The sequence below is a fragment of the Vulpes vulpes genome, chromosome 12, assembly GCF_048418805.1.
Source record: "Vulpes vulpes isolate BD-2025 chromosome 12, VulVul3, whole genome shotgun sequence".
NCBI lineage: Eukaryota > Metazoa > Chordata > Mammalia > Carnivora > Canidae > Vulpes > Vulpes vulpes.
Window position 1 is genome coordinate 182,849,153 of NC_132791.1, and position 14,027 is coordinate 182,863,179.

The 14,027-nt window shown below is 47.8% G+C and overlaps 3 protein-coding genes across 11 annotated transcripts in view; 2 read left to right on the forward strand and 1 right to left on the reverse strand.

The window, feature by feature from the left end:
- Positions 1-6,543, reverse strand: part of DUS2 (dihydrouridine synthase 2) — a 50,108-nt gene extending 43,565 nt beyond the window's left edge. The window contains exons 1-2 of one of the 9 annotated variants that reach the window (XM_026011543.2): positions 6,157-6,271; positions 3,433-3,508 (exon numbers count right to left, since the gene is read on the reverse strand). The gene's annotated coding sequence lies outside the window, so the exon portion shown is untranslated. Of the gene's footprint in view, positions 1-3,432; positions 3,509-5,884; positions 5,908-6,156 lie in introns of those variants that run through there. The other 8 variants (XM_026011546.2, XM_026011548.2, XM_072731646.1 and 5 more) reach the window with 8 other exon arrangements.
- Positions 6,253-8,374, forward strand: DDX28 (DEAD-box helicase 28). The gene has a single exon (XM_026011542.2). It carries the CDS (start codon positions 6,305-6,307, stop codon positions 7,886-7,888), a length of 1,584 nt encoding a protein of 527 aa, XP_025867327.1. The 5' UTR covers positions 6,253-6,304; the 3' UTR covers positions 7,889-8,374.
- Positions 8,375-11,609: 3,235 nt separating this feature from the next.
- Positions 11,610-13,736, forward strand: DPEP2NB (DPEP2 neighbor). Its single transcript, XM_026011690.2, is given in 4 exon segments — positions 11,610-11,676; positions 12,806-13,008; positions 13,010-13,051; positions 13,053-13,736. Coding segments are annotated over 4 exon segments (375 nt in total). The 3' UTR covers positions 13,116-13,736.
- The last annotated feature ends 291 nt before the right edge of the window (positions 13,737-14,027 follow it).

The following is a 14,027-nucleotide window of genomic DNA, read 5'->3' on the forward strand; positions in this document are numbered from 1 at the left end:
GTAGATAAGAAAAAAATTAAAGTGACCTAATATATTTATAATGAGAAAGAGGTAATACAGTATATCTCTGTTACAGTTCTAAACACTGAATCAGAAGACCTGCCCTGAGGGCAGCCTGGGTGGCTCAGCAATTTGGGTGCTTGCCTTCAGCCCAGGGCGTGATCCTGGAGACCCCGGATCAGATCGAGTCCCACATCGGGCTCCCTGCATGGAGCCTGCTTCTCCCTCTGCCTGTGTCTCTGTCTCTCTGTCTCTCTGTCTCTCTGTCTCTCTCTCTCTCTGTCTATCATGAATAAATAAATAAAATCTTAAAAAAAAAAGAAGAAGAAGAAGAGGACCTGCCCTGGAATCCCAACTCTGCCCTGGGCAGATGAATTAACCTAGTAGAGAATGGAATAATTAACCTTATTCCATTCTCCCTCTGGAATATGAGGCCCCAGCAGAATCTGCCAGGTGGGATATTGTGAAGAATTAATTCTATGATGCTCAGTAGCTCTCTGCACGTAGTAAGGGCTTAATAAATGTTCACTGCTCTTGCTACTGGGCTTTTACACTTTCAATACATTCTAGGTCTACTCTTCTATCAACAAACATCTACTAGCTCTTTTAGGATGAAGGCACTATGTGAAGTGCTGAAGGTAAAGAAATGGAAAGGACTAAGTTCTTGACCTCAAGAAGCTGCTCGGATCTGCCACTGCCAAGTGACTGATGACAAGAGCCTACAAACCAGTCTCTCTGCTTCCAGGCCTATTATGTTCTGTATATGTTCCTTCCAGCAGCCAAAGGGGTCTTTCAAAACACAAATCAGGATAGGATATTATTCCCGTTCTCCAAAGCCTTCCCTACTGCTCTTAGAATTAAGTCCCAGCTCCTTCACAAGGCCTGCTCCGCCCCCCCCCCCCCCCCCCCCCCGCCATTCATCATTTGCCTCCTGCCCTCTTAACTCCTCCATGTTAAGTTTCAGCTACTCTGATCTGTTTCTAGCTCCCCAAACTAACCTGCTCTCTCTCAATTTGGAGTCTCTAAATAAGATGCCCCTGCTTAGAACCCATATTCCTATTCTTCCACCTGGCCGACTTCCAGTAGCCTTTCAGAACCTCCATACAGATGTCACTTCCTCCAGAAAGCCTTCCCTGACACTTATGTCCCAAACACAGAGTAAGGGAGCTCCTCTTAGCTCATTCCTGTCCTACATTGGAATATACTCTTGTAATTACAAGAGCAACTAACTATCAATCTGCCTTCCTCATCACAAATTAAAGGCAATCACTACATCTTGCTCATCACCAGGTCCTTGTCACAAAGTACACATCTGGCATAAGGTAGATGTTTAGGGTTTGTTGTGAAAAGAAGCTATGCCTGGGTGGCTCAGCGGTTGAGTGTCTGTCTTCAGCTCAGGGTATGATCTCAAGAGTCCCAGGATCGAGTCCCACATCGGGGTCCTCGCATGGAGCCTGCTTCTCCTTCTGCCTGTCTCTGCCTCCCTCTCTGTGGCTCTCACGAATAAATAAATAAAACCTAAAAAATGGGTGGCCCGGGTAGCTCAGCAGTTTAGTGCTACCTTCAGCCCAGGGTGTGATCCTGGAGACCCAGGACCGAGTCCCACATCGGGCTCCCTGCATGGAGCCTGCTTCTCCCTCTGCCTCTCTCTCAATCCTTTCTGTGTTTCTCATGAATAAATAAAATCTTTAAAAAAAAAAAAAAACTAAAAAATTTTAAAAATAAAAAAGAAGCTAACAGGTCAAATGGCAACAAGAACCACAATACGGTTAATGTTTCAGCCAAAGAAGAGCTCTATCACAGACAAATGTGTACTCTATCACAGAGCATTTCAAGTGCCTTGCCATACCTCAAGTATGATTACAGAGCAGACAAATGTCTACCCCAATCCCTTGCTTACCCAACTTGCATAAGAGCTACCACTAGAATGAATAAGATTCGGGTAGGAAAGCAGGAGGGGCATCCAGGTGGTGGCTTAGTCGGTTAAGTGTCTGCCTTTAGCTCAAGTCATGATCCCAGGGCAGATCAAGCCCCGCATTGGGCTCCCAGCTCAGTGCGGAGTATGCTGCTCTCTCTCTCCTTCTACCCCTCCCCCTATTCATGCTCTCTCTCTCTCACTTGCTCTCTTTCAAATAAATAAATAAAATATTTTTAATGCATTTTCTTTTTTTTAAGATTTTATTTATTTATTCATGAGAGATACAGACAGAGAGGCAGAGACATAGTTAGAGGGAGAAGCAGACTCCCTGCGTGGAGCCTGATGCAGGACTCGATCCCAGGACCCTGGGATCACGCCCTGAGCCAAAGGCAGACACCCAACCACTGAGCCACCCAGGAGCCCTAAAAAATACATTTTCAAGAAAGTAGCAGGAGATGGAGTTGGGGGCAGATTCTGCAGAGTGATTAGGAGATAAGCTGTAGGCCACAGGCATCCATCCATTAATAGCTTCTGAGTCAAGGAGTGACAAGGCCATGGCTGTGCTTTTTAGTAAGATCATTCGGAAAACAGATGATGGACTGGAGAATGAAAGACAGGAAAGAAGTAAGGAGTTGGGTTAGAAAGAGGATGAAATGATCTAGGCAGATAGTGACACAGGCTGAAAAGAAAATGTTCAGCACTTGTACAACAGTCCTGATGCATGCAGGAAAATAAAGGAACAGGGAGAGAATACTAACAGCTACTTTTTATTTTTGCAATGCCTTGCAATTTCCTAAGTGCTTTGTTTATAACTGTGATTCTCAAATGGGGAGGCATATTAGAATCATTTGGAAAGGCTTTAAAAAATAGCAAAGTCCAGGCCTTACCCCCAAGTCAATTAACTCAGAATGTAAACTCTTAAATGAATGAATGAATGAATGAATGAATGAATGAATGAATGTAAACTCCATCAGGGCAGGAATTTTACCTGTTTTGCCCACTGTCTGTTTGAACAGTACCCAGCATATACATGGTGCCCAGGAAATATTTATTGAACGAATAAATAAATGAATGGCTGTACCATTATCACCTGAGATCCAAGGGACAATAATTCTGTTTAAAACTTATGGAGTAACCAGGCAACGTGAGTTACTATAACAGCCCTGGGAAAAAAATACTACCAAGTTAGGCCCCTATTCTCATTCTTTTCACAAATAAGTAAAACGTTCTTATTTCTAGAGTATTATAATATAAAAATGTATCTCAATAACAACTAGAGATTACTCAATGTCTCCTGCGAACAGCAGGAAAAGAGAAGAGACTTATTCAGTAGCTGACAACTGACAAAAAGAAATTAAGGACCATGGGCAGAGACTGGCTCAGACAGACTCCAATCTTTATGAGATTTTGAGTTAATCATCTTGTAAGGACTTGAGCATGGTGAGAAAGTAGCCATATAGTAACCAGCTTCCCTGCCCCAAATATTTCGGTAGAACCCAAATGCAACTACATACCTATGTATTATTCTTTTCTGATAATTCCTTCAGTGTATCTACTCTGGCTTGGTGCAAAGTAAGACTTTGTTTTTATCTGAAAAAAAACAGTGGCATGTGTAAATGGATAAGACCTGTTGAGTCAGATGTCAAAGAAGCTACATAGGGCAGCCCCCGTGGCTCAGCGGTTTAGTGCTGCCTGCAGCCCAGGGTGTGATCCTGGAGACCCTGGATCAAGTCCCACGTCGGGCTCCCTGCATGGAGCCTGCTTCTCCCTCTGCCTGTGTCTCTGCCTCTCTCTCTCTCCTCTTTGTGTATTCTCATGAATAAATAAATAAAATCTTAAAAAAAAAAAAAGAAGAAGCTACATAGATAAGGAGCAAGGAGCTCTGATTTCTTGAGAAGAATCATAAAAGTAGTATAGAATCACAATATCTTGCAGTGCCCTTTATATCAACTCCCTTCAATCATATTGCCAACCAGCGGTCATCCGGCCTGGATATGAACTTTCAATGATGGAAAAACTCAGCATCCTCAAGACAGACCTGGGCAATTCTAGTTGTTACAGCAGTTCTTTATATCAAATTCAGAATCTTCCTGTTACCTATGGGTCCTAATTCTGCACTCTGGAATGGTACACCCCATGGCACACCTCAGCTCTTTTCCATTTGGCACATTCCCCAGACCCATGAGGACAGTTTTGTTCTCTCTAAACTTCTCTTCTCCAGCTTCACTTCCTTGAGTCACTATTTCTTGTGTTTATGACTTTCAGGAAGGACCCCCAACTTTCCTAATCCCAAGGGCGTAGCAAGCAATGGCATCAGTGTCCTCATTACAAATTCTGGGGATAAGGCAGAGCCAGCGCAAGAGGCTGTCAGATATGCCTACCTGAAGTGAAAGCACATGTAACCTCAGCCTCTCTTCAGTCCTCATAGTCTATGCAGGGTTTCTCAACAACACACTATTCACATGTTGGGCCAGATAATCTTTTTTTTGTGGGAGGCTTTCCTGTGCACCGCATAATGTTCAGCAACATCCCTGGCCTCTGCTCACTAGATGCCAGTAGCACCTCCCCAGATGTGACAACCAGAAATGTCTCCAAATTCTGTCAAATATCCCGGGGTGGGGTGGGGGCAAAAATCACCCTCACCTGAGAGCCATTGCTTGCTCTATCCAATGACTCTGTTCACCTGACGCTACTCAAAACTCTCTCCTCTGCTGGTTTGAAGGGTAACTTTCCAGAAAGTCTACTTATGTATCAGAATGGCATTTGAAATTTTCAAGTATTTATCTCTTTGGAAACAACATGCATTGGTGAGGATGTGGAGACAAAGGAAACTTCTTGCACTGTTGGTGGAAATTAAAACTGGTGCAGTCACTGTGGAAAACAGTATGGAAGTTTCTCAAAAAATTAAAAATAAAACTGCCATATGATCCAGCAATTCTAGGACTGGATATTTAGGCAAAGAATACAAAAACACGAATTGAAGGGGGAAAAAAAGCACCTCTATGTTTATTGCAGCACTATTTACAATAGCTAAATTATGGAAGCAACCCAAGAGTCCCTGGATTGATGAATAAAGAAGATGTGAGATAGGGGATCCCTGGGTAGCTCAGCGGTTTAGCGCTTGCCTTCAGCCCAGGGCGTGAACCTGGAGTCCCAGGATCGAGTCCCACGTCGGACTGAGTGGAGCCTGCTTCTCCCTCTGCCTGTGTCTCTGCCTCTCGTGAGTAAATAAATAAAAAAATCTTGGGATGCCTGGGTGGCTCAGTGGTTGTGCCTCTGCCTTTGGCTCGGGGCATGCTCCTGAAGTCCCAGGATTGAGTCCCACATGGGGCTCCCTGACGGGAGTCTGCTCCTCCCTCTGCCTGTGTCTCTGCCTCTCTCTGTGTGTCTCTCATGAATCAGTAAATAAAAGACCTTAAAAAAAAAAAAAGAATTAAATCTTGCCATTTGCAACAACATGAATGGATTCAAAGGGTATAATGCTAAGCGAGGTAAGTCAATCAGAAACAGATAAGGGTTTTTTTGCAACCTGAACAACTGAATGCAAGTAAAATACTCTGTCTGGCCAGGGCTATGTAACACAAGCCACATATTTGATCACCTGAGTGATCAAGGACCCTCCTCACCACTATTTAAGCAATTTATGTATCTTGACTGGGAACCCAGTGAAGGTGAGCATACTGCAAGAATAGTAGGTTCAGGATGAAAAAGTTGGGAGGCTTGGCAAGAGAATGGAGAGGGAACCTCAGGTGAAAGGTGGGGGTAAGTACAAAGAGAAAGGTCTTCTTGAAATAAAGCCTGAAGATCTCACAGCTCCCGCTTCACAGAGGGGCCATCAGTTTGCCCTCGGGGCTCTCAGCTCTTGGCCAAGGGAAGGGGGGGGCTAGATCTAAGACACCTGGCCCTCGTCTTCTCCCCCAGGCCTGACCATACATTCAGATTCTCAGTAAACATTTATTACCAGACCTTGCGCGGGGATCACACCTGGGAAAACACCACCGCACCCTCGGAATTTACCGGAGACCAACACTAGACAAGCCACCAAAGGAGCGGTGGGAGCGACAAAAGAGAATGTCCAGGACCGACACCCAATCGCCAGAAGCCCTCCGCCCTCCTGTCCATTAGGCCCGGCCCCCAGCGCCGCGTGTCGCCGGACCCCGCGCCTGCCTCCATCGCGCCCTTTTCCCCCAGGCCGATCCGGGTCTGGACGTCGCCAACACCTGTTCGGACCTACAGACCTCGCCGCAGTTGAACTTTACAGACTCTCCCTCCTTGCTCAGGGTTCGCCGACTCCACAAGCCTTACTGAGCCGCGCCGGACACCGTCCACGAGGCCTCGCGCGCTCGTGACGTCATCGCCGTGCGCCTCTCGCACGCCTAGGGGACTATGGCTGTGGCGCGGCCGCCGCGGCTGCTGCGGCTCGCGGCCCAGTGGCTTTGCGCGCCTCGACGGGACCTGGCGGGCCGCGGTCCTGAGGAGCCCCTGCCGGTGGTTCGCATCCCGCGGGCTCTACAACAGCGGCAGAGCGGGCGACGGAGTTCCCCGCGGCTGGTGCTGGCGCGGCCTGGCCCGCTGCTCATCTCGGCGCGGCGGCGGGAGCTGAGCCAGCCGGCGCGCCTCACGCTGGGCCGCTGGGAGCGCGCGCCACTAGCTTCGCGTGGTTGGAAGAATCGGCGCTCGCGCAGAGACCACTTCTCCATCGAGCGCGCGCAACACGAGGTACCAGCGCTGCGGAACCTCTCATCCGAGGGCAGCTTCGCGGACCTGGGTCTGGAACCCCCAGTGCTTCGTGCGCTGAAGGAGGCTGCGCCTGAAGTCCTTCGGCCTACAACCGTGCAGTGCAGCACCATTCCCCCTCTACTTCGCGGCCGCCACATCCTTTGCGCCGCGGAAACGGGCAGTGGCAAGACTCTCGGATACCTACTACCTCTGCTTCAGCGGCTCCTGGGCCGGCCAGGTCTGAATCCCCACAGTACACCTGCTCCTCGAGGCCTCGTCCTTGTGCCTTCGCGAGAATTAGCCGAACAGGTGCGGGCAGTGGCCCAGCCCTTGGGCATCTCTTTGGGCCTCCAGGTGCGAGAGCTAGGGGGAGGCCATGGCATGAATAGGATCCGGGTGCAACTGTCCAAACAACCTCCAGCAGACGTACTAGTGGCCACTCCAGGAGCTCTGTGGAAGGCCCTGAAAAGTCACCTAGTCAGCCTGAAGCAGCTCTCCTTCTTGGTGTTGGATGAGGCAGACACACTATTGGATGAAAGCTTCTTGGAACTAGTGGACTACATCTTGCTGAAGAGCCATATAGCAGAAGACCCAGATGACTTAAAAGACCCCTTCAATCCCAAAGCTCAGTTAGTGCTGGTGGGGGCCACATTTCCCGAAGGTGTAAGCCAGCTGCTGAGTAAAGTTGCCAGCCCAGACTCTATGACCACCATCACCAGCTCTAAGCTCCACTGCATCATGCCTCATGTTAGACAGACATTTATGAGGCTGAAGGGAGCAGAGAAGGTGACTGAATTGGTGCAGATCCTCAAGCAGCATGACAGAGCATATAGGACTGGCCCCTCGGGAACTATTCTGGTGTTCTGTAATAGCTCCAGCACTGTGAACTGGCTGGGATATATTCTGGATGACCACAAAATCCAACACCTAAGGCTGCAGGGACAAATGCCAGCCTCAATGAGAGCAGGTATCTTCCAGTGCTTCCAGAAGGGCTCCCGGGACATACTTCTCTGCACAGACATAGCCTCTCGGGGCCTGGACAGCACCCATGTAGAGCTAGTTGTCAATTACGATTTCCCCCTCACCCTGCAAGACTACATCCATAGAGCCGGTAGGGTGGGCCGTGTAGGGAGTGAGGTGCCTGGCACTGTCATCAGCTTTGTGACCCATCCCTGGGATGTAAGCCTGGTTCAGAAGATTGAGCTGGCAGCTCGTCGGAGGAGAAGTCTTCCAGGACTAGATCCTCAGTGAGAGTCTTTCCCCTAGCAAGTCTGATGGCAGCCAGCTTAAACATGATACCATTAACAGGGATCTTTCCCTTTGTTCTGAGTGTGTGAGTGCACTTGGCAGTAGGATGCACTGGGCTGAGCAGCCCGGGTGGCTCAGGTTTAGCACCGCCTTCAGCCCAGGGCATGATCCTGGGGTCCTGGGATCGAGTCCCACATCGAGCTCCCTGGGTGGAGCTTGCTTCTCCCCCTGCCTGTGTCTCTGCTTCTCTGTGTCTCTCATGAATAAATAAAATTAAAAAACCAAAACGGATGCACTGGGCTACCTAGTCACCTCCCTGAAGGCCTGGTGGGCTGCTGTCTGGTTTCCAAAGATAGATGTGGCCCTAAATGGAGAGCGAGCTACTTAGCACGGTTCTTTGCAGTCTTTCACATGACTCGGGAAAAATAAAGTAGATTTTTGGCTTTGTATTATGTTATAGTTTCTAACAATAAATAATGTTTTTATGGGTCTCGCTTAATAATTAGTTACCACTGGGGTGGAATTCATTGGACTGTGAGAAGATTCACACTCTAAACAAACATCTGGGACAGAGGCTCTTTCTGTTGCCGTTTTAATTAGTAAACACTTAGATTTTATTTCCTGCCCCCAAAACATCCCTTAAGCCCCTCGGAGAAGTGAAAGGGTACGTGACTAGCAGTAGAGATTTTCTTCACCAACAGTGCTCGTGGCAAGCTTGGGCATTCTTGGTGAAGTCTCTTCAGGAAGTACTGCCAGAAGAATAGAAAAGACAGACTGACACAGAAGTATTGCTTGGTGTGCATTTCCAAGCTCTGCATTCTTTCTCTTTGTGGCCTGGGAAGAGAGAGGATTAAACTTTTTACAAAACTGGCAAAATAAGCATGTAGCATCCTCTCACTGTTTCCTAGGTTCCAGTTTCTGTAGTATATAAGCCTAAAGTAATGTGCAGTTGAAAGTCACACTCTACAAAACAACTTAAAAATACTTGGACACACACACACACACAAAAAAATACTTGGGGGATCCCTGGGTGGCGCAGCAGTTTGGCGCCTGCCTTTGGCCCAGGGCACGATCCTGGAGACCCGGGATCAAATTCCACATCGGGCCCCCGGTGCATGGAGCCTGCTTCTCCCTCTGCCTGTGTCTCTGCCTCTCTCTCTCTGTAACTATCATAAATAAATAAATTTTTTAAAAAAATAAAAAAAAAAACTTAAAATACTTGCACACTGCAAAGGACAAGGTTGCAGAGAACAGAAGATTGCACTACATGTATAATCATGGCTCTCATATGAGGAAACTTTTAAAGATTTTATTTGAGAGTATGAGCAGAGGAGAGGGGTAGAAGGAGAGGGGTCATATAAGGAAACTTGAGGCTCAGAGGGATAAAGTTGCTCAAAATCATACACATAACATAATGATGACAATTTTGTCTGTGTGCACCAAGGGTTGAGTTAGTTGCCAACTTTTAATGTTGCCCAGTTTAACTCTCAAAAGTAACCCAGTTTGGACAATAATTTGGTCACTCTACCCGTGAATCACTTGCAAAACTGCCCAGGAAGTTTGTTAAAAATACAGATTTCAGGACAACGTGAATGACTCCGTGGTTGAGCCTCTGCCTTTGGCTCAGCTAGTGATCCCAGGGTCTTAGGATCAAGTCCCACATCGGGCTCCCCACAGGGAGCCCGCTTCTCCTTCTGCCTATGTCTCTGCCTTACTCTCTGTCTCTCGTGAGTAAATAAATCTTTAAAAAAAAACAGATTTCAGAGGCACCTGGCTGGCTCAGTCAGTAGAGCATGTGACTCTTGATCTCTAGGTTAAGTTCAAGGCCCATGAAGGGAGTAGAGATTACTTAAAAATAAAATCTTGGGATCCCTGGGTGGCGCAGCGATTTGGCGCCTGCCTTTGCCCCAGGGCGCGATACTGGAGACCCGGGATCGAATCCCACGTCGGGCTCCCGGTGCATGGAGCCTGCTTCTCCCTCCGCCTGTGTCTCTGCCTCTCTCTCTCTGTGACTATCATAAATAAATAAATAAATAAATAAATAAATAAATAAATAAATAAAATTAAAAAAATAAAAAATAAAATAAAATCTTAAAAAAATAAATTACATATTTCTGAGCTCACAACCATTTGTCTATGCTATTCTCCCTTCCCCAAAGACCCAGGTCCTGATAATGTATCAGTAACCCTACGAGGCCAGAGTGATGTTCCCAGACAAATAATCCCTCCTGAGCCTTGGAGAATGTAAGTGGTCTTCTACTGGCCCACTTGGCCAGAAAGAACCTCCCCCAGAGCTCTCGCCTTCACATCTTCCCTCCCAGCACTCTGCAAGGGCAGTCAATTCTAATCAGGCCTGATTTTGTGTGTCCTAACATGCACCACACTAATTCAAGCAATTTAGGAATAGAAAGATGATGTGGTTCTCAACCACCGTTGCCCCACTTTGTTGTTGTTGCCCAACTTCTAAAATAGTCCTGCATCATTATGTACCTCCAGGGAACATGCCTTTTGCAACTGCCCCAGGAAACAAGCATCCCATCTCTGCATATTCAAGGTCAGCAACAGGGGGGCCCCTTTAAGGAAGATTATCTCTCATTGCTAGGAAGTGTTGACTGACTGCATCCAGGGCTGCCCCAAACGTGGTTCCTTCCTGTGGGCCTGATCAAGCTCAGGGCAGAGCTATTTCCTCCTCCTCTGAGTAGGACCCAATCAGCTTTTAGTAACGCCTCTTCACAGTTTGACAATGTTTTTCACCCACACTTCTGCTGAGCCCACACTTCATCCTTTCACAGTGGTAGGATTGTTATATCAGTAATTTGCCTTTTTAGGGGAGAGATGAATGTAATGATTAGGTTGTTGTTTTGTCATGAATTTGTTTTGAATTTCATACTAAATTTCATACTAAATTTCATACTAAAACGGCCCCACCATTCCCACTTGGTGAAAGCCATTCAGGACCCTCATTTGGCCTTGGAGCACCTTTAACATCTCTCGCAGTGTCACTTTGAAAAGGATGAGTTTGTCTTCACATTCCTATCAGGTATAAATCCAGAGCCCACCTGAAGCCCTACCATTGAGCAGAACACCTCTCCACTACTTGTATAACCTCACGTAGGCCCCCTTCACCTCTTAGTTTTTTGAGTCCTCAGTTGTAAAAATGTGAGGGTTCTGTGAATTTGCATTTGGAGAAGGACAAGTTCAAGAAGACTTTGTCTTTGCTTTTATTCTTCTCAGCTGGAAGGTCTTCCCTCTCCTCTCCACGAATCCAAATCTAACTTATCCTTGAGGGCCACTGCCAAGGAAACTTCCACACAAATCTCTGCCTCCCCAGCTGTTGAATACTTAGGGTCAGTGCCATATAACCTGACTGTCTCTTGGGTTAGTCTTGCCTCTCAAGCCAATCACAGAATGTGGGTTCTCTTGCCCTATTTTGGTCCCTGGAGCTGTGCCACAGTTATTTCCTAGGGCTGGCTGGGAAGAGAAGTGTGAGGGCCCAGACAAGGTGCTTTTCTGTCTCCACCCTGCTCTCCCCCACAAAACCCCGAGAGCCTGAAGCCGGCCCTTCAAGTCACAGATTCCTTATGTGACCTCACTGGATAGTGATGACTTCACAAGCCTTCTCACAGTTTCCATGGCAGAGTAACGACGCAAACGTGATGCTCTCGGGGAAACTTCCCTACCAGTTCTCTACCAGATACCAATCTGTTCGGTTGCCTGAGAGAGAATGTCTGACCGGATCTTCTATATTCATTCTAACTTGTCCTCTGTCCCCTGGGAGGGCAGCATAGCAGGTAGGCCTAGGTCAGGCATCTGTACAAGAGTCATTGGTATACACACAACTTCACCTGGCTGACACAGGTTCCTTTTGGGCTTGCCCACCACACCTCAGAACTTAATCAGCTGTAAGTAATACAAGTGACCTGGGGCCCCCTCAGGGACTTACAGTGTTCCTGCTCACTGCTGAGGACAAGTGAAATGTCATCCCTGGGCAACTATTCAGAAAGCTTCTAATCTTTATAAATGCAGCCTTCCCTTTTGGCTACAAGATACTTCCATTCTGGCCCTTTTCTGAGTGGCCTCTCAGCAAAAGTCAAGCCAATTTTTGTTGGCAAGTGATAAATGGAGCAGTTCGAGGAAGAATTGTTGAGGGCCACTCATGAAACCCTCCTTCAAACCCAGGCACCTTCACCATGCTGTCATGTAGACATCCACATGGGTCCCCTCAGACACAGAATGAGCTGCTGAGTGCTGGGAAAATGTGGTGTCCTATCAATGGGAAGAACAGAAGAACTAAGGAGAGTGATGAGTGATACCAAGACTGGAGGACTGACGAAATGGTGTCCTAGGAGGCTGGGTTGACGTGAGCCTAGACTTGTCACCCAGAATCTGGCTCTGAACCTCCTGGTCACTCTGCCTCAGTATTTGACCTTTTGCTAACCTAGGTAAAAGTACCAGAGGGCTAGAGATCAGTGTGGTTGAAATAGGCAGTATGAATGGGGCCCAGGAGGGGTTGCCAAGATGAGAGAAGTTCTTAGCCCATTTATATTAATTTTTCCAACACTAAAAAGGTATTTCCATTAAAGCCTCAGAAGTGATAGACCTTGAGAAATGCTTTTTCTGCTATGGAAGGGAGAGATGGAAAGGACCCCAGATGCAATTGTTCTCAGGTTCTACTATTTCCTCCAAGAATGTAGAACAGTTTTCCGCGTCCCCTGCTGCTGCCCTGAGCTACATAGAATCGCTTTTGCAGCCATATTCCTTCTCTAGGGGACTCATAGAGGCAATGGGCCAAGGCTGTGTTCCAGATACCAAGCAGATTAAAGGACTTCAGCCAGAAACTGGGAGAGACATGAGGTGGGAGGTCCTGGCAGGTCACTGTACATAGCAGAAATGACTGATTAGATCTGATTTTCTTTCCAGCAACAGTGGCTCCCATTTCTCCTCCTACACCTGGTCACTACCATGTCCTCTACCGAGGCTGTGGAGAAACCCAGGTGGGCTGGCATGGAGAGACATACTGCCTGGTTGGAGGCTACCGGACCTATGGGGATGCTCCTGTGGTCACCCCAGCAAAGGTGGAAGCAGAGAAACCAATTTCCAGCAGGGCTCTCCAGAGGCATCAGTAAAGACCTAGCAGAATCGGATAAAGACCTAGGTTGCTCCAGCCCCCCAAATCTGGCAATTGCAGCGTGGTGGCAGGAGGCTGACCCCACAGAAGCTCACCAGCTGAGCCACTCTGTGGGGAGGGCAAACGTTTAACCACCTAAGACAGCCAATGCCTCTTCCTGCAGTGACTCCAACTATCCACCGCTGGAACTAGAACCTGAGCTGCTCTGTCTCAGCCTTCCTCAGCTGGGAGCCTCCTTCCATACCAACTGGCCGTGGGCAAGGAGCCTTGGAACTGAGGTTTGAAGGAAGAGGCTGCTCTGAACATCCCAGGGCTGAAACCGGCCTGGAAGAAACCTGACTTTCTCTGCTCAATCCTCTAGAGCCCCTTCTTGGGAAGAAGAAAGAAAAGTCTGCTGTCTTGGAGCCAAGGAGGATGCAAGAGCAGAGAGAGGGTTCACAGTGGTCTTAGCAGGGGCCAATCTAGCAGATAGACTCCTGCCCTGAGTCACTGCCAGAAGCCGCCAACACAAACCAAGAGGAGCTGGGCTTTTTGAAACTGAAAAGAAGCAATTTGTGTCTACCCAGGGAGCCTCTTGTCTGGAGCCAGGAGACAGAATAGAGAGACCCAGGAAGACCTGCTTCCCAGAGCCAGAAGAAAACAGAGAGAAGAGTTGGGTGGCACCAACGCTGAGGCTCATGTGCTCCTTCATTCCCAGCCCTTTCTGCCCCAGTGGGATTACTTACTGTCCAATAAAATGATTTTGCCCAACATATTTGGCTTGAAACCTAGCTTGTCCAAGGCCCGGCCCCAAACCTCCCTGTTCCCTTGAAGTACATTCCCACATGGGGAACCTGATGCTCTAAGACCTTCTGCCTCCCAAAAGACCCTAGAGTACAGCTTCTAACTGTGACTATCACAATGACACCTGCGCAGATCAGGGCAGGACACAGGCAGGTTCTTTAAGAAATGCAAAGCCTGATGAGAACTTCCCTGTGTATGTGTACATGTGTGTACGTACGTGTGTGCGTGTGT

What these genes read in the sequence shown, in the direction of transcription:
- DDX28 (XM_026011542.2), top strand. Translation starts at nt 6,305, where the DNA reads ATGGCTGTGGCGCGGCCGCCGCGGCTGCTGCGGCTCGCGGCCCAGTGG.